Consider the following 25010-nt stretch of genomic DNA (forward strand, 5'->3'; position numbering starts at 1 on the left):
TTCTTTTAGGAGCGATTATTTCAGAAAATATTAATATTATCAAAAAACGATCTTAGTAAACCCTTATTCATTTTTTAATACCTATCTAACAATATATCACACGTTGGGGTTGGAATGAAAAAAAAAAATCAGCCCCCACTTTACATGTAGGGGGTACCCTAATAAAACATTTTTTTCCATTTTTTATTTTTGCACTTTGTTGGCGTGATTGATATACATATTGGTACCAAATTTCAGCTTTATAGTGCTAACGGTTACTGAGATCATCCGCGGACGGACGGACGGACGGACGGACAGACAGACATGGCGAAACTATAAGGGTTCCTAGTTGACTATGGAACCCTAAAAAAGGTCGTCTGATGGTAAGAGACCACTGGACACCCGAAACACCAAGTGTTATGTATACTCTTTTCTTGAAGGTTTGAAGATCGTATTTATTTTAGTTTTAAGTAAGGTAATGGCGCCTATTAACGTGGTACTTAAGGAAGATTTCAAAAGATTCCAAAAAATTAAGGGTATCAAAGCTCATTAACGACCACAAATATTTTTTTTATGGAAGAGTATTTATTGAACTATTAGTTTTGAAGAGTTTTTGGATCATTTTCGTTTATTATATGTCATAAAATAATTATTGAAGCCAACATACCTAAATTTTCTATTACCGTGGTAATGAACAGGTTGCGGTTCTATTAACGCGAATTGACATTTCATTACCGAGGGTATGAATGAGTGTTTTTTTGCCATCGGTAAATAGAAACCCATCTCAAAATTCGGAGCTTAATACCGACGGTTGAATATACAAATTATGACAAATACATACACCTATACTGTCCTCCTTTATGAATACCCACAGAAGACTCAGTTTCACCTTAGACATCTGTACTTACGGTACACTAAATGTCATATTTTGATACAAGACTAATATGTCGCTCGGTAATAGATACTTCTATAGGAACCTATTACCGACCCAAACAAATATTGCATGGATCGGTAATAGATTATTATATATTCTATTACCGAGGGTTATCTGATCGTACCATCGGCAATAGGCATAAATTGGAGTATTATAAAATCTAATTCCGACCAATAAAAACAATGTCATACCGATGTATTTTCATTACAAATCAAAATAAAATATTGCGACCTTATATTAAAACGAAGTTAACATAACTGGTAAGTAAACATCAGACTTTATCTCAATGTAAAAAAAAATTGACAAATTAACGGTTTTCATAGAAACTACGAAATCAGTAATGAAGTTTTTGCTAAAAATTAAGGTTTTGTAGAATATTTTCCATACCGCGTAAATAGTTCTTTAATAGCGTGAATAGATCAAGATTGAAACAACTGTAAGACATTATATAACTGATCACATATACTTAAAATGAAGCATAAAGAACTAATATCACTACTTAAACTATTACTGTGGTACCACAGTAAAAGAATCTACTCACAAAATGGCGCCTTTCACCGCTGTCTTTTAATTTCCACTTTAAACACATTTCCAGGCTAAACAATACGTAAAAAGTACTCAGAAGTCATGTAGAAAACTATAAACAATAATTTAAAATGCATAACTTTCACCTATTTGCCATAATTATTACGTAAACTACTAAATGAGATTGGAGTTCACTTAGGTTTAGCGTCACGCGTCAGTATGACACAACCTCTTCCTGCGGCCCCGTAGCAAAAACTGTTAAATAGCGAGCGTCTTCTTTCATTCACACTCTCTAGTGCCTATATGTGCGTTAGTCAACTAAACAGGCTTCCTTTGTGTGAGTAACTTGTTTTAGGAAATTGGTCGGTTTGCCTATAAAATGCGTATTTTCAAATGCGGCAAATGGCTCAAATTTTCAAATGATAGATTCATTAAACTTATTAGTAGGCTCGTCACGTCCGATACATTGAATTATAAGGCCACTTTGAAATGAGTCAATAGCTGTAATGGCAATTAATGAGAGGTAATATCAATAATTATAATGGATGAATGGAGGCCTATTCATAATCGAAATTGAATCATCTTTTTGCTTTTTGTAAGTGACAAAATATACAGCGTGTAGATTCCATACGGGCGTATAATGTATACAGTTATAATATCAGGCCTGCTAGCTATTCCGTGGGTATATCCAAAATGTACTTTATTTGATTTTCAAGTTCCTACTGAAAAATTATACTACCATTCCTACCTGTATTGAGTGCTACAGGAAACAACGCACAACACACCAAAAAGTCCCGAACCAGTAATTAATCATACTGATATAATTATCTTTTGTTTAGATTGAGACAAATAATACTAGCATTCAAATTAAGTAATAAATCCAAATAAACGAATTAATTAAAAATCGAAATAAGATGTCATATATTATATTACAGAAAAAATGACGGACACCACCAGTAGCGATGGTCGAACCAGCGTCTTTAGCAATCCGGGCTAACGCCATGAACCCCTAGGCCACCCCGTCACAGAGCCATCGAAATTTCTCTTCTATGGCATATCTTTGTAAGACTGCGTCTTATAATTTGATTTGTTCCGATAGTTGCGTAAACGAATTTATTCTATATTTTATTTAAAAAACCGGCCAAGAGCGTGTCGCGTGTCGGGCCACGCTCAGTGTAGGGTTCCGTAGTTTTCCGTATTTTTCTCAAAAACTACTGAACCTATCAAGTTCAAAACAATTTTCCTAGAAAGTATTTATAAAGTTCTACTTTTGTGTTTTTTTTTTCATATTTTAAACATATGGTTCAAAAGTTAGAGGGGGGGGGACGCACTTTTTTTTCCTTTAGGAGCGATTATTTCCGAGAATATTAATATTATCAAAAAACGATCTTAGTAAACCCTTATTAATTTTTTATTACCTATCCAACAATATATCACACGTTGGGGTTGGAATAAAAAAAAATATCAGCCCCCTAGGGGGTACCCTAATAAAACGTTTTTTTCCATTTTTTATTTTTGCACTTTGTTGGCGTGATTAATATACATATTGGTACCAAATTTTAGCTTTCTAGTGCTAACGGTTACTGAGATTATCCGCGGACGGACGGACGGACGGACGGATGGACGGACGGACGGATGGACAGACATGGAGAAACTATAAGGGTTCCTAGTTGACTACGGAACCCTAAAAATCAGCCAAATAGTTATTTTCCTTGTGGCATAATAAGATATTCAGTATCTTTGTTACTTTATATTCTTAGATCATCTCAACGTCTATCTTTTAAACATCTTGTCAAAGAAAAAACAAAACACTATTTTCTGAACACAATAAACTTCAGCTTCTTATATTTTCACTAAAGTCCAAAAACGACGTAAGCGACACGAGTTTTCTATAGGTTTTCCGCTGCTTTATAAATAAGTAAGGCACAGTTTTTCAAGCGGAAAAAGGCCTTGATTATGAAGGAAAAACCGGGTGAGCCGGTGGCAGAAATAGGAGGAAAAAATTGAGGAGACTGAGGTAGCAATGATAGCTACGTTTTCAAACAAATTTAAAGATGGTGCACTTGGGCCATTTTTTTTTTCAAAGTCGTCCACCCCACTTTTTTTTGGATTTAGAATTTATTATTATTTTTTTATTTTTTTTATAGGATAGGAGGCAAATATACAATACGTCAAGGAGTATGTTTACTTGGGCCAGATAGCATCCTTCGAAAACAGGCTGCCTGTCGAAATCGATAGACGTATCAAGAATGCCTGGAAGAGCTTCTGGTCCATGAAAGCGCTAATGAAGGGTGACCTTCCTCTGTGTCTTAAGCGCAAACTCCTTGACATGTGCATCCTGCCTATCATGACTTACGGGGCACAAACTTGGTCATTAACTGAGGCTCTAAAGTTGAAACGTAGCGTAGTATATTAGGTGTTCGTAGAACTGACCGCATCAAAAACACGGAACTACGCTCCAGAACCGGAGTTGTAGACGTGGGCGTCAAGACCGCTAAGCTAAAGTGGGACTGGGCTGGACATGTCTGCCGCATGTAAATGCAAATATTTACAGACTGGGACCCGCGAAACACCATAGACGGGGCAGGCCGGGGTGCAGGCAGACCAAAAAGGAGATGGCGGGACGACCTGGACGCATTCTACCCAAAATGGTGGGAAAATGCCAACAACAGGGTCGAGTGGAGAAAGCGAGGGGAGGCCTTTGCCCAGCAGTGGGACACAAAAGAGGCTAATTAAAAAAAAAAAAGGAGGCAAAAGAGCAGACAGGTCGCATGATGGTAAGTGTTGGAGGTGCGTTGCCGGCCTTTGAGATGGGTGTACGCTCTATTCTTGAAGGTTTGAAGGTCGTATCGGTCCGGAAATATCACTGGCGACAATTATGTGGTTTCCACTCAGAATCGCGAGCTTTTTCAATCCTAATAGGAGAAAAAAAGTGAACTATCTTTATACCATTTATTCTGTTTTCTGATGTCGTTTTAAACTTTTTTCTCACTGCTGAGCCAGACAGATATTGTAGCATACCTTAATTGTAGGTGCCAAAAGAATTTTCTCGTTAAACCGTGTATTGCAATAGGTAACTGCATTTTACTACACAAGACGCAATAGTAGGTCCTCAACACGTAATATTGCAATATCTTCTAGTATTGTGATCGTAAAGGAGAACATATATCTTCCTCTCTGAATGGGTCTATTCGAAGGAATCATGGCCTTTTTATATTTATTACAGAGATTTTATTTTCTACTCGTATATTACCACACACTTAGGGGTTCTTTAAAGAACTGGCGGTCTAGCACAACTAGCGCTCTAGTATGGACTCGCGCGCGATAACTTATGCTAAACCGCCTGGTTTGTAAGGTTGGTATTGTACCGATGTCTAAAGTTGTGGGTCTACATAATAAGAAAACAACCAAACAGACTCCCGTACTATGGTAGGAGCCAATAGGTAAACATCCTAATAGGGCCACTCCTCATTAGAAGGCAAGCCGACATTAATCTGTAACTGAGATACATAATTAGCTACACGTGCCGTTCTTGTACATGATAAGCAATTTTGGGTTAAAATCATGTTCTAGAGTTCAGTTTTTTTTTTAAACACGAGGCAAGCAAGCAGACAGGTCGCACGATGGCAAGAAATAACCACCGCCCATGGACACCAACACCAGAAGGGTTAGAGGTGCATTTCTGGCCTTAAGTTGGCAAGAATGATGGAGCATTACTCATACCGAAAGTCATACCGCAGAACCCGTTTAGTACTGTGAGCAGTATGATCCAGCCAAGAGGTCCATTGTTGGTAAGGTCGAAGAATACAAAGCCGATGAAGATTGGGTCACCAACATCATCTGGAGTAACTGGACGCACACACTGCATGCAGATGGTGCGTTATACAAATTATACATACCGAAAGTCATTCCGCAGAACCCGTTGAGTACTGTTAGAAGAATGATCCAGCCAAGAGGTCCGTTGTTAGTGAGGTCGAAGAATACAAAGCCGATGAACAGCACGACGGCAGCTTGGGTCATCATCATGAACATCTGGACGCAGACGTGCGAGAAAAGGATCTCTGTGCCTGTTGACAAGGTACAATTTTTAATGGCAATACGTACATAAACTCAACTTGTCAAAAATAGCTCAAGATATGGATGGAAAATGACTGTTAAAATTGACGTTGTTGTCTAAAAAAACTACTTTTGATACTGTAATTTCGAAGCGCGCGAAACCATAATATACCTACATCTAGTGCGACGTATAGAATAGCGCACGAGAAAATATAAAACATTTTTTGATTTATACTAAAGTTTGAGACAGTCCAGTAATAGGACAGTAAACCTCCATTTCTCTCCAAAGATAAACAAAAGTTCCCACAAATTCGCTTTTCCGAGCGACTACTTCCACCAACTTCAAAACTATGTCTCCGATAGTTTATACTTTAGCTTAAAAACAAAAGGACTTATTTATTGTATGTTTTATGCTATTTTGGTATTTGAACCTTGATGAATAAGGGATTAAATCGCGTGTGCTAAGTTGATGAAAGATTACGCCAGAGTATTCAGGTGGGCAATACCTAGAGGTAGATATAAACTTCTATTGACCGGGATTACCTTTTTGATTTTTGTCGAGCTCTCGACAATTGTTTCCCGTAGAATTGTTTGTCTTTCGTGATCATGATGCATGTAACTGCGTCGACATATCGGAAGCTCGACAAAAATCAAAAAGGTAATCACAGTCTATATCCCGGTCAATATAAGTCTAATGAAAATAACCGTGAATCATTCAAAACTCTTATTGAGGAGATATATCATTGTTTTTTCTTTAAGAGCTTAACTAAATCTCTCAGAGTCGTATATTTTACAAAATGGGACAATTTAGGTAGTAACGTTTAATATAAAATGTGCCGTTACTTTTACTTACTTACTTATAGTAAACTGTGGTTATTGAAATTTACGATATAGGCCTTAACCTAATTCATAAATATAAAATAAACCTCTATAAAATTTAATGAATGGTAGAAAACAGTTTCAAATTATATACCTACTGTTATGGAAACCCTACTTACTAAGCTGATCATCCTGGGTTCGAATCCCGGTAAGAGTATTTATTTGTGAAATAAGCACATTTATGTATTTGCTTCTGAGTCAGGATGTTTTCTATGTACCCATTACATTTACCCTACATATTTATTGTATGTATGTATAAGCTTTATTGTACATAAAGGAAACAAAAGAGACACAGTTACAGAGTCAGTAATATACAATGTAGGCGGACTTATCCCTTAATGGGATCTCTTCCAGTCAACCTTTGAGGAAATGAGTAGAAGCGAATTAACGATGAGTGACGAATTCAAAAATGTACAACCACTAAAAGAATTAAATGCAAATTTTGTATACACATGGTAACAAATATATACATATACAATTACATTAATACACCAATATATACATATATAATAATAAATAAACAAATACTCATAAAATATATATTTATATAGGTACTTAGACCAAAAAGTATATGGATATTAATTCGAACCACAAAGCAAGACGACAATTAAAAAAAATAGATAAAAATTTAAGAAAAAGAAAAAGAGAGAAAAGAAAAAAAAACAATCCGATAAAATAAAAAAAAATTAAGTGTCGGAAAGCCATAGTTTTTTAAGGTTATTCTTGAGTGCTGCTACAAATTGGGATTGCCTCACGGACACCGGTATCTCATATATCCCATATTGTTGTTTAAACCCCCTAGGTTTTATTAAATTTATCATACAATTTTATTTATCATAGATGAGTCTGCGTATGAATAATAATACATATTATTGGTGTAAATAACATAACACAATCTAAATAAAATATTTATAACAAACATTTAGTTTAAATATTTGGTGGCACATAAAAGGAAACAAGAACGTAGTTTTGGGACACAATTTTTATTCAATTGTAACGCTATTTTAGGGAAAGGAGAAAGAACAAGTAAGGCAAAATTTATGAAAATTGAGTTACAAGTCCAAACATGCGTATTTTTCGAGAAAAGCCATTTTTCTGCCTCGCTTGTTTATAACTTTTACTAGGGTCCCAGCGCGAACAAGTTGTTCACAGAAATCGCGAAGCGTCTGGTTGAGGTAACTGGTGACCAAAGAGCTGGCGACTTCCTCGCAGAACGTATCAGCATTGCGATACAGCGAGGAAATGTCGCCAGTATCCTTGGTACAATGCCTCAAGGGCCTATTTTAGACTTTAGCTAACTTTTAAGTTTAGTCTTAGTTTCTAATATAATTATGTAAATTATGTTAATGTAAATATAGTATTTTATACAATCGTGATATAATACAAAGCTTTTCAGTCGAGTACCATGTTTAGGCCACGAAGCTTGCTGAGTGGCCTAATAGTACTGTACGAGAGTGAAAAGCTTAATTATATCAGTATTGTATACAATACTTTTTCTACGAGTCATTATCTTCATCATCAATGGACGGAAATATCATCATTCATGTAAGTTAAAATTAATGTTAATAGAGTCGTTCACCGTTGACTTGTATCAACATTGAATTACCTAGCAACCAATTGTTTGTAATAACCGTCTCTGATTGGCCGATAACGCGACAGATAAAAAAAATGTGTTTCAGATGCAGGAAAATTTGCCAGGTATTACAAATTAGTATAGAAATTGTATGAAGTTCTATTTTTGAAATTATTACAGTTAACTAAAGTCAACTATAATGAGCTTATTATAATTGAGTCGGAACTACCATAGAGTATCCAACACTGAAAAGTTAGCACTTATAGTTTAGTCTGTGGTGTCCTAATTGACAGATTACAGTCGACAGATAGAAAAAAGTATTATTGATTGATATATCTATTTGACGTATGAAATGGCAACGATTCTATTATGTAAGCGTGTGAGACACATATTTCATCGTATTTTGCATGTTTATGAACAATACAATTTTGGAGCCTACCGTTTTGTGATTTATTACATGCTACACTGTATAAATAATTGATATTGAGTCCGATTCGGATGTTAAAACTCGTAACCGTCTTGATATTATTTTGATACGAACTCTGATTATCTAAACATCGTTTGTTTGTTGATTCCGAAATGATAATCACGCAGCAATGCTCGATGAAACGGTAAGCTGTTGGGCGTTCACGAAAACTCGGCGGGCGAAAAAATATATCATCTCCTCTCACGTATGAAATTCTTTATCTGTGCAATGCAAGTGCAATGGTCTAGTAGGGTGGCGCCATCTATCGTAACCTTTGAGTGTGCCTCCTCATTGCGACGGGTCTAATAATGGTCGTGTCAAAACCACTCAAAGAGACAACAAATTGTTAGATAAGAATCGACTAAAATACGAATTATATATGTAGATGCACTACGAACTACAATGTTTGAAAATATAATTGGATAAGCGCATGTTACAGCAAATTAAAATTGTTTATACCCTTACATAAATATTATTACTATGTGTGTCCATGTTTCAATAAGTTATAGATCAGTTCTTTGATTTGTTTTATGTGAAATACTAAGTAATGCAATATAAAAAAATAAATTAAGAAAAAAAAAAATTAAATTGCTATTAGTACCTATTATAAATTGTTATTTTAACTCCTGTGAGCAGCAATTCAAATGTTAAAGAAGTCATTACCCCTGATAGCTAGCAATTCTTTTTTCATATACTCAAAGAAATAGGTACGGGCTGAAAAACTGTGCAGTCACTAGACTCGCGGCACAAGCTGAGTCTCGAGCCTATTGTCGCACCTATATTTAACTGTTGGTAGTTACTTAGTTATTTTAGTCCTCAAAGTTGTGATCATAGCTAATATAGAATATAGACATGATTGTACTGTATCATAGCGTAGCTTACTCTTAGTTGCATGATAGAAATAAATACTTAAGTAATTGTACCTTAAAATTATTTGCGACAATAAATGACTTTTTATTTTATTTATTTATTTTATAAATACAAGTTTGCAAAAAGCAAAGTTAAATCACATTCACTTATTAATCGTTTTACATTAAACCCGTCCTCTGAATAAATCGTCACTGAATAATTAAACAAACAAGAAAATTTAACGTTTGATCCCAATTTTCAATTTAAATTAATCAAACATTACAATCTAATCTGATAGCATAACATTTATTGTGATTGCAACCAAGGATTTAATATTGAGGTTTATTCTAATTAAAATAATTGGTTATAAATTTGATTATGGCAGATGACGAGACTATACGCCAGGCCCATACCCATAGGCCAGGAAATACGCGCACGGAAGTGGCGATGGATAGGACGTGTTACGCAGAGCAGACAACCACCTGTCCAAGCAGGGTCTCTGCTGGCAATCACCTGGCAGTAGACGGTCGGGGCGGCCTTGTACCACGTGGGTCAGTGGAGAAGGAGGCTGGCGCAAGTGGACTAGGCTGGAAGGGTTTGGAAGCAGTCGCCCAGGATCGTGAAAAGTGGAAGATTCTTCTGAACTTGCAGTTAGTAGCGAAATTTTAATAAGGAAGGTCGAGAAATGTCTTCACGTAAGTGCAATTTAAAAATAGACTAAAAGTAATTACCTGTGATTCCGGAAACCAGAGACCTCTCCAAAATGCCTTCGTTCCTCTCAGCCAACATAGAGCTCGTTGTCAAGGCAACGGCCAAGAAGAACACAATTCTAGAACAAAACAAAATAATATTGAAGAAAATTCATTCAAAACAAAATAATATTGAAGAGAACTCAAACTTAGCCAAGTTCAGTAATTTTTACATAATTTTTACACGATATACTTTTTTAGTTCGCTCTGACAGTTGTCAGAGCGGACTCCAGGCTCCCATGAGCCGTGGCAAATGCCGGGATAACGCAAGGAGGATGATGATACTTTTTTAGTTCGACGAAATTTAAAACAAAAAAAAACAGCTGGAATTAAAATACGTTTCTTATGTTTTGTTTCGTTTCCAAACAAAAGAAAATCAACTCTATCTATTCCTTTAAATTTTCAAGAAGTCTTATTATAATCTTTTATTTTTTGTTGTATCATCAAAAATATTCTCTAGCATTTTGGTGGCATCTAAATCCATACTCATATTAAAAATGGGAAAGTGTATGTGTCTGTTTGTTTGTCCGTCTTTCACGGCAAAACGGAGCGACGAATTGACCTGATTTTTTAAGTGGAGATAGTTGAAGGGATGGGAGTGACATAGGCTACGTTTTGTCCCTTTCTAACCCCCCACTTCCCTAAAATAGGAAGTAGAGGTTTGTATGGAGTATTCCGCATTTTTTTTTCTAATTTAGCGCGAGCGAAACCGCGGGCAAACGCTAGCTATCTATAAAAACAACACATTTTTTTCTTGTTTACATCGATGACATTCACTGACTTTAAACGTCTGTAATATTTTGTTTTCAAAAACTAAAATAAATTAGTGTCAATAAAATTATTAGAAATCTACAACATGGCGGTGGCTAAACAAAATCGTGTCACTGTTCATTATAATCACAAATTAAGTTTCCATTTACAAGAACTAAAAGAATATTTCCACTGATTCAATAATTATTTCAATCATAATAAAGTTTTACAACAATTAGAACGAATTAGAAACTTTCAAACCACAGACATAGGAAGGAAGGAGATCGGGCATGCCGTGAGATTAGTAATAAATGGGCCATTTTTTTTCAAAATTGTCCACCCACTTTTTTGTAGCATGGGTATTTTTTACGCGGTGCATACTCAGAATCGCGAGGTCTTTCGATCCTGATACGAGAAAAGAAATGTCCCAAGTCCTAACTTTTGAACCATAATTATGTTTAAAAATTATGAAAAAAATCACAAAAGTAGAACTTTATAAAGACTTTCTAGGAAAATTGTTTTGAACTTGATAGGTTCAGTAGTTTTTGAGAAAAATACGAAAAACTACGGAACCCTACACTGAGCGTGGCCCGACACACTCTTGGCCGGTTTTTTTCTCTTATCAAGATTGAAAGAGCTCGCGATTACTGTGACGGAAACCACATAAAAAATTCCAAATAAAAAAAAAGTGGGGTGGTCAACTGTGTACATGCGAACGAATGCGAATCACGCACGCACACCACGACAACTGCGACTCCGACGGGTTCTCCGCTCTCTAGTATTTTATGCTCTGAGTTTCAGACATTTCTATTTATACGGCATTGAATTTAGTTGGACGTGACTTTGATATTTTGATACACCCACGGCTGTTTTGTTAGGAAAATGCTTATTTTGGGTTCATTCAGATAATTATACTACAAAAATCCACGTAGACTTGACAATAAATTGTCTAGTTTTTATTACAGTGAAACCTGGATAAGTAAGACTTCAAGGGCGAAAGAATTTGTGTCACTTATAAAGGGTCTCAGTTAGACAGGTATAATAAAATGTCTGTCTCACTTACAGAGGGTATCACTAACAGAGGTTAGAATAGAGGTTGCGTCAGTTATAGAGGTGATAAATAAGGTGTTTTGGAACATAATATAGTTATTATTATGTAGTTAATCTCTCTAAAAAGGTATAAAAAACCTTTTCTAAAAAAATCAAAACCTCGGACGTCATTGCGTGTTCGACTTATAAAATATTTTTTTTAATATTTTATATGTCATTTTTATTGAGATTTTAGTTTTTAGTTCGATAGTTTTAATTACAGACTTTAAATAAATGATGTGTCTGTCAAATGTGGTTGTTGCAACTTCTGGCCCTTAATAGTTGGATGTTAATTTTTATAACTGAAAAAAAAAAAAAAAAAAATATTGGGAGACACCTTACACAGATTAACCTAGCCCCAAAATAAACAAAGTTTGTACTAAAGGTGCTAGGCGATGATACACTTACTTATATAGATACATACATAGTTATATACATAGAAAACAGGAACTCAGGAACAAAAGTTGAAAAAACACTCCCTTTTTTAAAACACACAAAATTGACGATTTAAATATTTTAAATCACTCCCTTCAGTCGTGGTTAATGTCATCGCCACTCGTTTAGAACTTCCACTTTTCCGCACTTGTATCGTCATACATATACCTATTATTTTCTCGTTAACCCCCGTTTTATTTTGTCTAGAGTTTTAAAGGTCAAGGTTCTATTTAAACTTACGTTAAAATAACTCCAGGTCCGGCGAAGTCAGTCATTTCTGGCGCAGAGATTCCGTACACCGGTGGTTCGTGAATCTGAAAATAAAGTAGCATTTAGATACTAGAAACTTAATAGTATTTTATGCAACAGGCGTTTAAAGGAGGTCAAAAAAGACGAGTGGCGTGGGTAACAATTTGAGGCGAAGCCGAAAATTGTTATTAAGACGCCACGAGTATTTTTTTATCTACGACCATGCACTTACTTTTGAATAGTTTTCTAGAATAACTTTCGTGAAATTCGCACTGTTTCCTATAAGTATTAAAAAAGAAGTAAAATTTAATATATGTAAATAAATTAAAAAAACACTAGTAACTAAAACATACTTGTGAAAGAATAAATGATCAACTATAATTTAATCATGTTATAGTGGTTAATAAAACAAAAATTTTAGTTTAAGTTAGTATAAGTTACTTTTGAAATTGCCCTTACGGGGCTCATGTATGAAACTTTTACTGTATAAGACCCAATGTACTACATGAAAGCAAATAAATTACTTGATTACTTGAGTATTTTGACTTGTCCTCTGCAATGTTTCTGCACTCACCCTGACGCTCGCACTCCCCCGCGCCGCCGCCCGCCCCCGCCGGCGCCCCGCGGCCCGCTATATCCCTTAAAGGCTATCTAACAATGCTTTAAGAGCTATATCGTATGCGCGGGTACGCGGGGCGCCGGCCGGGGGCGGGCATCTTTTATGTAGGGTTTTAACGATCTATGCACGACACGGTAAATGATGAATTACACGGGAGTGGAAAAAAGTTTTAAGTTCACAATATAGGTAAGGTCAATACGGTCACAGAGAAATAAGTAAAGGAAGAGTTGTAACTACATACATCAGTAAATGCGGGTTATTTGTATAGGCATAGTTAAGTGACATCTAGCGACAATCACGCGTCAAATAGCGTGAACTATAATTTGGTACCAAATTTCAGCTTCCTAGTGCTAACGGTCACTGAGATTATCCGCGGACGGACGGACAGACATGGCGAAACTATAAGGATTCCTAATTGACTACGGAACCCTAATAAAAAATGAAGTTAAGTTTTAAGGTTACATCTTAGTGCCGACAATTTCAAATAAATTGGTGTATTGTTATAGGTTCCGTAAGGATATAATTTTCTCCCCCATTTACCAATGTTTTTAACCCCCTTACCAATTACTAAAATGATGGACCAAATTACTAAAAATAACCCAGTATTTAATCATGATTACTTCAAAATTCTTTCCAAATCTTGACAGCTAAAATATTTCTCTATCTAAAACATCAATTTTAATATTAATAAGTACAACCCTTGAAAAATATCCCAATATCTAGAGAACCAATCAATCCACAACTAATAGCTAGTAATAAGCATCAGTTAATAAAGTTATATAAGTAGCAAAAGTAAATTCATCACCAAATATATCGGAACAGTCAAGCTGTTCACAATTATGTAAACACGCGACTATTTTCGAAGCGTTTTGAGATATTTTGCTGCCTAGCCGCTCAGATATTTCTGATAGTATACGATGTAATAAATGTGGGATCCCTAAGTCCCAGGTAATTGCTTTACCTTTTTCAGGCAATAAATTAGGCCCGATGTGGTAAACAAGTGTGCGGGATGTCTAGTATAGTTTGAGTTATAGCTTTCTGAAAGGTACAAGTATTTTCGACGTATGCTATTTATGTGTTAAGCCTAGATGTGCCTATGTATTATAATTTGATAAAATATGTAATTTTGTAAAAAACTTACTGCTACGCTTACGGAAATCTGTTTGTAGAAATTATTTTGTTTTGGATTAAAAATTGGGAAAATAAATAAATGCTAACGGAAAAAATCGACAAATGTTAAACTGTAAAATGTAGATTTTTATTTCGGCAGAGTAACTGCATAGTTAATCAGAAAAAAATCTGTTACAATTTAAAAAAAAAAAACATGAAGAATTAAAGATCAAACCTTGCAAAAAAAAATAAGAATGTTCAATTGAAAATGTTTCAATTTGAAAATACCTATTATTAATTTCACCATTATGGGTAATATGCCCCACACACATACACTGAAGCAAGAGAAAAGATTTTTGTAAAATAACAATATTCGTTTAAATAACGATATAATATACTTCCAAGATATAGTGAACGATTGCCTTAACAAATAAAGGGTTATATTATTTATATGCCACTCCGTTTCAGTCACAAAAAATAGCCAATATCAATACTCGTCCTTTGTTTGCCATCTTATTTATTTATACATGACACGTAGGTACTATTTGCGACTTTCCATTAATAAGGGCTTATACTTGAAAAACAATAACCTAACCACAAAATTCAAATTATGAAAAAAATCCGACATAATGGACCGATTTTCATGAAACATGGCCTAAGAACACTCCCGACTAATTCAGCTTTCAAACAAAAAATACTAAATCTATATCGGTTCATCCGATCGGAAGCCACGATGCCACAGACAGACACATAGACAGACACGTCAAACTTATAACACCCCGTTATTAAAATTTAAAAAAAACCCCGACCGCGGCATAGTGGACCGATGTTTATGAAACACGGCTAAGTATACTCCCGACTAACTCAGCTTTCAAACAAAAAAAAACTAAATCGAAATCGGTTCATCCGTTCAGGAGCTACGATGCCACAGACAGACAAACACACATACAGACAGACAGACAGACAGACAGACAGACATACAGACAAACAGACAGACAGACACGTCAAACTTATAATACCCCGTTGTTTTTGCGTCAGTGGTTAAAAAGGAAGCTAGCATCTATTTCAATATCTGTGCTCATCACACAAATAAATGTCCTTACCGGGATTCGAACCCCAGGACCGCGGCTCAGCAAATTTCTTAAATGTGAGAAATTTGCTGAGCCGCGGTCCTGGGGTTCAGCAAATTTCTTAAATGTCAGAAATTTGCTGAGCCGCGGTCCTGGGGTTCGAATCCCGGTAAGGACATTTATTTGTGTGATGAGCACAGATATTTCAATACTTTGTGAGTTTATTTAAGTGTATAATAACATTTTAAGTGATGGTTAATGTGTAATTCCAGAGAAAATTAAGATAATGTTTTCCAGCAGTGTTTGTTTACATGATTGGACAAGGAAGCCTGAACTGAGTGTAGACTACCTACTAGCCCACTATTTTGTCATGTTGAAACTTCAAAAGGTTATTATATGTTGTACTGAAAACACGAAAAACAGCGTTCAATACACGTGCGAAGAGGCAATTCGTAACTCGTGGCGATGAAAAACTTATCGCCACTCGTTTCGAACTTCCTCTTTTCAGCACTTGTATCGTAATGTAGGTACTATTTAAATCGAACCAACTTTTTAAATCTGAAAGTTTGCGAGGGGTATTCAATTTACTTTATTAACAATTAAGGGCATTTTCAGAATTTGGGTCCCCCCCAATTAGCAAAAGTTGTTAACAAAAATGAACTCGCTGTCAGTTTTGTGTCGATAATTAAGCATAAAATCTGTCTAAAAATTTAGGTTTTTCACATTCTGAATGTAGTTTATTGCTTAAAGTTTATGTAATTAACACAGAAATAATATTTTTATTGAAATTTCATGATTAATTATCGTCACAAAACTGACAGTGAGTTAATTTTTGTTAACAACTTTCGCTAATTGGGGGGTCGCAAATTCTGAAAATGCCCTTAAAATGGATGGTAGCTACGTACTGCATATACTGATAGTGCAATATTGCAGGACTATCTGCAGAAATCCTTTGTCAATTCAGAATCCCTAGGCTTGCTAATACAATTGTGGTGCAAACACCGATGCATGAACATTCTAGGACGGTTCTAGGTAAGGCCAATAATACGGGTAAGTGTGTCAGAGGGGGAAATGTGTCTGGCCTTCACATTTCGTTTCACTCATTGTTTTTGAGAGTTCATACTTTTTAACCCCCGACGCAAAAACCACGGGGTGTTATACGTTTGTCGTGTCTGTCCGTCTAAAATAATATATAATATTTTAATCATCTTTATTACTGGATTCACCTACTTTTATAAATTTGAAAGCAGTTAATTTGACTTTATTCAAGGTCAAATTACTTTACCCACTAGTGGATAAAATGCGTTTTTACCCGCTGGTATTAAAGGACAAAACACGTGTTTCCGAGCTAGTGAGGGGAAAATGCGTTTATCACTGCTTCCTGTAGTTCTACAGGTGGTAAATCATCATTATTACTAGATTCACCTACTTTTATCAATTTTAAAGCAGTTAATTTTACTTTATTCAAGGTCAAATTACTTTACCCACTAGTGGATAAAATGCGTTTTTACCCGCTGGTATTAAAGGACAAAACAAAGTATTAAATAATATGTAATCAGTAAATTTATAATTTTAATAATCCAATTGATCTAATTTATTATTTCATACAATTAGACTTTTTATTATTGCATTTAAATTTAGTTATTTTATTGTTGACATTTAATTCCATTAATGAAGAATTATTAGTATTAATTAAGTAAAACCTAAAAATGAGAATGTCTATGTGAATTAAAATTTATACCAATAAATTTTATCAATTCCGAAATATTGATTTTAATAATGGCGTGCTCTTGTGTTGGAGGCCAAAACTCCTTTTGGGTTATCGCGCCAGCCAAGTAAGTATTAGTACCTAGTAAGTAAGTAGTAAAATATTTTTTGCCGCTAAATGCCCGTGTAATGTTGCATGTTATTTAAAAATCCATTTTATGTAAATAATTATAGCTTTAGTCATAGTTAAGTAAGTATATCACTGTATACTAACAGGGTTCATGTGATCTTTTGCTGTAAATAGCCTATCGTAAGACTTTGTGTAACACATGATTACAAATGCAATAAATGAATTATGAATCTTATACTTTTAAACGAGCAATTCTTGTATATTTATTTATTTATTTATATATACCGACGATCTCGAAAACCGCTCTAACGATTTCGCTGAAATTTGTTATGTGGGGGTTTTCGGGGGTGAAAAATCGATCTAACTTATCTTTAGGTCCCGGAAAACGCGAATTTTCCGAGTTTTCATGCGTTTTTCTTCGCGCGCCATCTCGTGTGCAGTAGTTGTACTGTTAAGACAGAATTCTTTCGGTCGATGTAAGTACTATTTATTGCAAAGACTAGATTGCGACACAGGTCAAGGCTAACACGAATAGAAAAATACACTATTTGAGCTTTTGTGGCGAAACGCGCGCCATCTCGTGTAGAGTAGTTGTGTTGTTAAGACTGAGAATTCTTTCGCTCGATTGAAGGTCTATTTATTTTTGAACTAGATGGCGACACAGGTCAAGGATATGAAACAGAACCGAGCGAAGCTCGGTCGCCCAGATATTTATTATTAAAGAGGTATATTCTGTGTAAATACTTACGTAGACAGGAATGGAGAGTAGCCTAGTCGGTAGCTGGCAGGTCTTGGCCAGGTTCTGGGTGGCATCGGCGAATGCCAACTGGATATCACGTGCCAACATCCACTGCACTTGCTTATCTGAAGACAACATTAAAATTTTGAAAAAACCCCTGACCACGACATAGTGGACCGATTTTCATGAAATATGGCTAAGAACACTTCCGACTAACTCAGCTTTCAAACAAAAGAACTAAATCTAAATCGGTTCATCCGTTCGGAAGCTACGGTGGCACAGACAGACACACACACAGACACACAGACAGACAGACACGTCAAACTTATAACACCCCGTCGTTTTTGCGTCGGGGGTTAAAAATGAACTGATGAGATGTGCATTTCGGAACATATAATTGTACACATTAGGTATTCCTTTTATTAATTAAAAGGTACAGTTTTGTTAAATACGAATATTGTTTTACTTTCCACATTATAGAGATAGCTAGAGTATATTAGACTTTGTAGGTATAGTAAGCTAACACACCCATAGTTTATTTTTATTTCTACAAAAGACATAACCCCCTTATTCATAAACGTTTACTAAAGTTATCAAGCCGATAAAGTTAATTTATCCCTTTCCGACGTATTGGTGTGATAGAAAGGGACAAACGAACTTTATCGGCTTGATAACTTTAGTTAACGTTTATGAATAAGGTGGATAAAATACACCCTGTTTTTATTGAATTCCGTTAACTTTAAGGGAAGATTCTTTAGTTCAAATACAATATTTTTCTCTAAGTAACTAGTCTCGTTACTCTTACGATTATCGGATTATTTATTAATACAAATAATTTAATTACTGAACTGCACGTGTGTGGCATCCCTTACCACTTCCTAATGTTATTTGGTTTGACATGTGCTGTCAAACACAATTGACAATGACTTTAAAGTTCTGATTAAGGTCCTATCACACTAATTATTTCATTTATTATGTATGGAAACGAAAAAAAATTATATTTTCGAATTTAAATAAAAGTGATAATAAGTAGTGATGGTGGTTCCTGATGATGAACCTAACTGCGTGTCGAATTTAACGGAAAACAAAAAACACGGTGTATAAACACTCCTTGGTGTCGACTGTACCTTGTTTTCGTAGAAGACGTGTCTTATAACAAGAGACTAATGAAAGTTCAAAATAATTTCGACGAAAATATTTACCGAATTGAAATATCTATTTTAGTCGAATTTACATTTTTCTATTCAGTTTTATGAACTCATTTAAAAACAAAATCAACACTCGTATAACTAAATTATAATAAGAATTTACTTCATTACTCACAAAAACAAATTCTTGTAAATTTTGTACAAACACGACATTACGATTAGAAATCTTATTAAAGGAAGATGGGCATTTTTGGCCACGAGCGAACAGAGATGACACCTATAGTCATCATCATCCTCCTTGCGTTATCCCGGCATTTGCCACGGCTCATGGGAGCCTGGGGTCCGCTTTGACAACTAACTTTGTAGATATTATCAAGTTATGCATGCCGCTATAAGACATTGTCCTTAAAATCAGTATTTTTGACTTAGTTATGGTACAATTAAATAGTACCATAAAATCTGCTTGATAATATGAAGTTTCTTCACGTTTTCTAAATAGATAGGTACTAAATGAAATTGATACTTGTTTCTAGAACAGGAAATATATTGTCATGCTTAGTAGACGGAGTGCAAATGTTTTAGTAAAAGTTGGCATATCCCAAAAACCAGGTCATAATATGGGCACAGAAGAAGTGTCCATAGGTAAAACTGTTTTCTCTCTAAAGGACCGATTTTTAGTATAGCTCTGGCATATCCTTGTTTGCTATGAAGAATCTTAATCATGTACATAACTTTCATTTGTGTTCGCTCATGGCCCAAATATCGACATAAAATGCGCATGGTCCTTTCTTGAAAGATGCCAATCAGCTTTTGGACATATATTAACAATCGCATATACACCACCAAGCAGTCGAAATTTATGATGAGCAGTGTTACAGAATGAATCTTGTATTCGTATAAGACTAGCAACATTAATTTATCTATGGTTTCCATGGTTACAAACATGTAATTTCTTCTTGGACAATATCATTCGGTCAACACGTACTTCTGGTTTTTAATTTATTTAAATTGCATTCTTGGACCCTTAGGTAATTATTTCGTTCTTAAAGAAAAGGTAAATTTTCTACCAATTTCCCCCTTTGGGCGGCACCAGCTACCTAGAAATGTTTGTCCTTACGAAACCAGTTGCGAATTGCGATCCAAGAGTTTCGTTCCTTTTCGAAGTATGTCTAGTTCGACGAAGCCCCGCTACGCGGGGCTCCTATCTATACTGTTTGGAGTGTTTGGCCTTCGGATATCTAATCACATCCTAAAACTACCTAATGTTTCGAAGACGGCATTGTCTCCGTTGTCTCGGACAAGACTATGCGATTTCTTCAAAATTATAGATTAAAATACCTGTATCATCCAAATGCACTTCAATATCGGAGTTCTAATGGTAGTAATATGTAAGTTTGACGTGTCTGTCTGCCTTTCTGTATGTCTGTCTGTCCATCTGTCTATCTGTCTGTCTATGTATGAACCGATTTAGATTTTGTTTTTTTTCGTCAGGAGTATTTTTAGCCATATTTGATGAAAATCAGTCCACTATGTTGAATTTTTTTTTTTTTTTCAAAATTTATTTCAACGTCGTGCGAGTTTAAATTACCTGTATCATCCAAATGCACTTCAATATCGGAGTTGTAAAGGTCGAGTTCCGTAGCGTGTCTCGGGTCTCGGAGCCGATCCATCAGACTGGTCGAGAAGTTGGCTTGGAAAATCAGAGCCACCCGGCACTTGCCGTGGTAGGCTGCGTCCATCACAGCTTCCTTTGTTGGGTAGTAGATCTGAAAATAGAAGTAAAGTTAGGTGGAGCCATTGAAAACCTAAGTGCATTTTTTCAAAGTTTTGATAAAAAAATGTTAGAAGCTTTTATCGATGGCTATATTTTTCTTCGATGTAGGGAACAAATCAAATTATTTTATTAAATATTTTTTGAATTGTTTTTTTAAGTAGTAACACTACTACATATAAATTATAAACATATTATAGCGATATCTGGAGACCCGGGTTCGATTCCCGGCTTCGCCACCAGTGGGCTTGATCGCTTTTTCTTTAGTGTATGGTATCTATTTCAGTTCATATTTTTCTTAATATTGTCTTCGGTTATCGCGATAGTTACTCATAAAATAAAACTATGGAAACGGATTAAATCGCGTATAATGAATTTCTATATTTTTCTTTTCAAAAGTAACTAATAATGCGCATTGAGACAATTTGAAGATCTTAAAAATTGGCTGTGACAGATTGTCGAACCGACGCACGAGTAATCCTATTAAGGCACTGGTCCAAAAGCAAATAAGCTATGAGCTATCGGCTATAATAACGAACAAAATTGTGCCGACAATTAAGCATACGATCTGTCAAAAAATTTACTTTTTTCACATTCTGAATGTAGATTATCGCTCAAAGTTCATGTAATTAACACAAAAACAATATTTTTACAGAAATTGCATGCTTAATTATCGTCACAAAACTGACAGTGAGTTTATTTTTGTTAACAACATACGCTAATTGGGGGGGTCCCAAATTCTGAAAATGCCCATACTCGCAGTTTGTCGCCGAGCTATGAACTACAAAACGCTCTCTCTCTCTCTTTTATTTACACGGCATTGGCTATCTTTTGTTCATTTTTATCTCCCATCGCTCATAGCTTACTAGCTTTTGGTGAGAACAGTGCCTATGGATTCTTTTTTTCCATTTTGAGATCATCATCAACATCATGTGAGCCCTTTATCGCCCACTGCTGAGCATAGGCCTCTCTTCTACTACGCCATGTATCCCGGTCCTAGTCTCATCCAGTTGTGACCCGCAATTTTGAGATACGTAACCCTAAAAACACGATTTTCAGTCGTAGGTAAGCGATTTATCAACTCAATCAGAAAGAAAGAAAGTAAATAAACGTACTCTAAAGTTATCAGGCCGATAAAGTTCGTTTGTCCCTTTCCAACGTATTGGTGTGATAGAAAAGGACAAACGAACTTTATCGGCTTGATAACTTCAAAATGGTTTACTGACGATTCGCCAAAAAACGTTTCCCAAAGTTTCACATCCCAAACTATTATTCCCAAATTATCATTTCCCAAATAAACGTTTGGCAAAACAACTTATCGCAAATTGACATTTAGCAAAACTTTTTTGGGCAAGTATTTGTTTCCCAAAATATTTACTTGGTCAAATTTCATTTTACCAAATATTATTTAGTCAAAGGTATTGTTAGGCAAAATTTCCATTTCCCAATATATTGTAATTAAATGGCGCACTAGAAATTTGTTTGTTGATGATTTTATACTTTGTGTCCAAGATTTGTGTGAAATAATGTGTATGTCGTACTTTTTTTCCTCTTATCCCTTAACCTTATGTTTTCAAGACCATTATGTTCTATTAATTTTTTATTACTTTAAAAACCCATTTCCGGTTTGCTCACTGTCAACCTAACACGCTCCTCCTCGCTTCGCTCGTCGTCGCACCTAAACTGACCCTGTCACACACGAGTTTTCTGTTACAATACTAATAAAGTTATTACATTACATTTTTGCTTTGTAATATTTATTGTCAAACGTGGTTTTGAATGGTGTAATTTGTAGAAACATTTTTTGACAAAAAATAGCTGACAAAATAATTTTGTCCAGTAATATTAATTTGACAAAAATAAAGTTGAGCAAACTTTTCGTGCCCAACTGAATGCCTTGGGAATAAAACTGAAATTATCATTTAACAATTTTAAGTTAAATTTGGCAAAAAATCTTCGGTAAATTAAATTAATTCCGTAGAAATGAAAATGCAAATGCCTAATATTTTCGAAATTTGCGATGTTAAATTTTGACCAAACATGTTTTTGGGATGTAAGTTTTGCCATTAAAAACGTTTGGGAAATAAAGTTTTGTCTAAATAAAATTTGACTAAGTAAAATTGTGCCAAATGATAATTTGACCAAACAAAATCATTGCGAAACATATCTTTGCCAAACAATACTTTGGGAAATGAAACTATTACTATATGATTATTGGGAAATGAAATTTAACGAAACGTTTTTTGGCGAAACGGCAGGACACCCTTCAAAATACGTTTATGAATAAGGGGGTTAATCTTTAAAGATTTTTGTCATGATAGGTAATACATAATATGTGGTTTTGCTTTTAGCTTAGCAGAAAAACATTACGAGTATCAAAAAGAGTAAATTCGGTCCAAAATCATCAAAACTTTGGTATTATACTTGAAAATGCATAAAATAAATTCTTTGGCTATATTATAAATTAGAAATTCTTGCCGTGTAACAAATTCTTCATATTTAGAGGAAAACAATGAAGTGAAATCAAAGCTACGGAGAAAATTCCATAAAGCGGAAGCAGACGCCTTAGACATAATATCTAAAGATAAATAAAGATAAAGAATGCAACCGGAATTTTTCAATCGCGCAATGAAGATATTTTTCTTGTGATTTTAAGTTCTGTTATTCTTAGAGACCTCTCTTAAAGAGACTTTCTGTTGATTTTTGTTAGGTGCTCTTAAAGTATTCATAGATTTTAGGAATACCTATAGGCACTGGTCCCACGGCGAGCTAGCAAACTATGAGCTATCGGCTATTTGTGCGACAAAAGATAGTCGCTCCCGTGTAAATAAAAGTGACAGATGTATTATAGCTGAGCTATTGACTATTTTATAGCTCATCGCTCAGCTATAATACATCTCTTTCTTTTGTTTACACGGCAACGACTATCTTGTGTCGCATAAATAGCCGATAGCTCATCGCTTTACTAGCTCGCCGTGGGACCAGTGCCATACCTATAAACATTGTTTTTGTTCTGCAAGGATCAAGTTCTTTTCTTATTCACACGTGCTATCGTTTAAAATCCAAGCAAGTATTCTAAAAAAGAACCTTGAGCGTAGCATGTGGTTCGAAAAATGGAATCTTAAGCTTTACAGGGATTTCAATCCAAAAGTAACAACAAATTAACTCAAAATTTGTATCAGAATTGAATGCAATACAAATTCCTGATCGATTTTTGAACAATCAAAAGAGCTTTAAGTTACTAGTTGTGGTGAAAATAGATTTCAAGAAACCCTTTTTATAGGTCAACGGTATCCGAATCGCTTTAATATTCTTTATCTTATATCTGAATGAACAAAAGAACGAAAGAAATAGGCGAAAGAACAATAACGTCAGGAAACTAATGACCCGTATATTGCAAAAAATGTCGTAACCTCGCCTTTGTTAATGCATAGTGGCACATTCCTGGGACACATTAATGTTCCGTTTCGACCAATGATTTGTTACGAGCGATGTGTTTTTTAGAACAGTGGATTTGATTTGCTGTTGTGAGCGTGTTTCTATTGGTTCACAAAACACATCCATTTCAAAACATCTTTGGTCAGAACAGAACGTTGCGTCAAAACAAAAGACTGCTTCTTGACTAGGGGTATGTTTTCAAGAACTGATTTCGCTAGGCATGTTTAACAACAGACGGTAGGTACTAGCCTAGCACAAAACACTAACATATGTTCCTTTGAACTTTCCCTACCGTAAATTGTAACGTCTTACCCAGGGTAAGCTCAAAGAACTAATAGAAAGCTACTTCAATAAAATTATTGACTCTACTCAACCTTTAATACTTACCATTAATTCAAAGTTAAAATTATATTAATTAGGTATATAAGCTACGAGGGTGAAAGCTACGAGGATGGAGTATAAAATGAACAAAAGATTGGATACTAAAACATTTCGATTTATTGTATCTATAATCATTTATATTTTTGTCAGAAAATAATTACTATAACTCTGTATTCAATTTAGTCTGATTAGGACCTATTTGAATACACCGCCTTCATTACTAGGGCCAAGTCCCTACGTCAGGAAAAGTAGACGGAAACAAAAACCTGACTGCCCAAGTTTAACCTGTACACAAGCATAATAAAATATGTTACGGATAAAGAAGTAAAGCATATTAAAATACACAAACAATATATGGCAAAAT

The 25010-nt window shown here is 35.1% G+C and overlaps 1 protein-coding gene across 1 annotated transcript in view; it reads right to left on the reverse strand.

Annotated features, from left to right (window-relative positions):
- The window catches only part of LOC125238198 (ABC transporter G family member 20-like), a 159500-nt gene that overhangs the window by 4702 nt on the left and 129788 nt on the right, over positions 1-25010 (reverse strand). The window contains exons 12-16 of the mRNA XM_048145470.1: positions 20645-20822; positions 17918-18033; positions 12525-12598; positions 9993-10090; positions 5338-5505 (exon numbers count right to left, since the gene is read on the reverse strand). Of these exons, the coding sequence (XP_048001427.1) occupies positions 5338-5505; positions 9993-10090; positions 12525-12598; positions 17918-18033; positions 20645-20822 (634 nt within the window). The remainder of the gene's footprint in view (positions 1-5337; positions 5506-9992; positions 10091-12524; positions 12599-17917; positions 18034-20644; positions 20823-25010) is intronic.

This window comes from Leguminivora glycinivorella, chromosome 23 (genome assembly GCF_023078275.1).
Source record: "Leguminivora glycinivorella isolate SPB_JAAS2020 chromosome 23, LegGlyc_1.1, whole genome shotgun sequence".
Taxonomy (NCBI): Eukaryota; Metazoa; Arthropoda; class Insecta; order Lepidoptera; family Tortricidae; genus Leguminivora; species Leguminivora glycinivorella.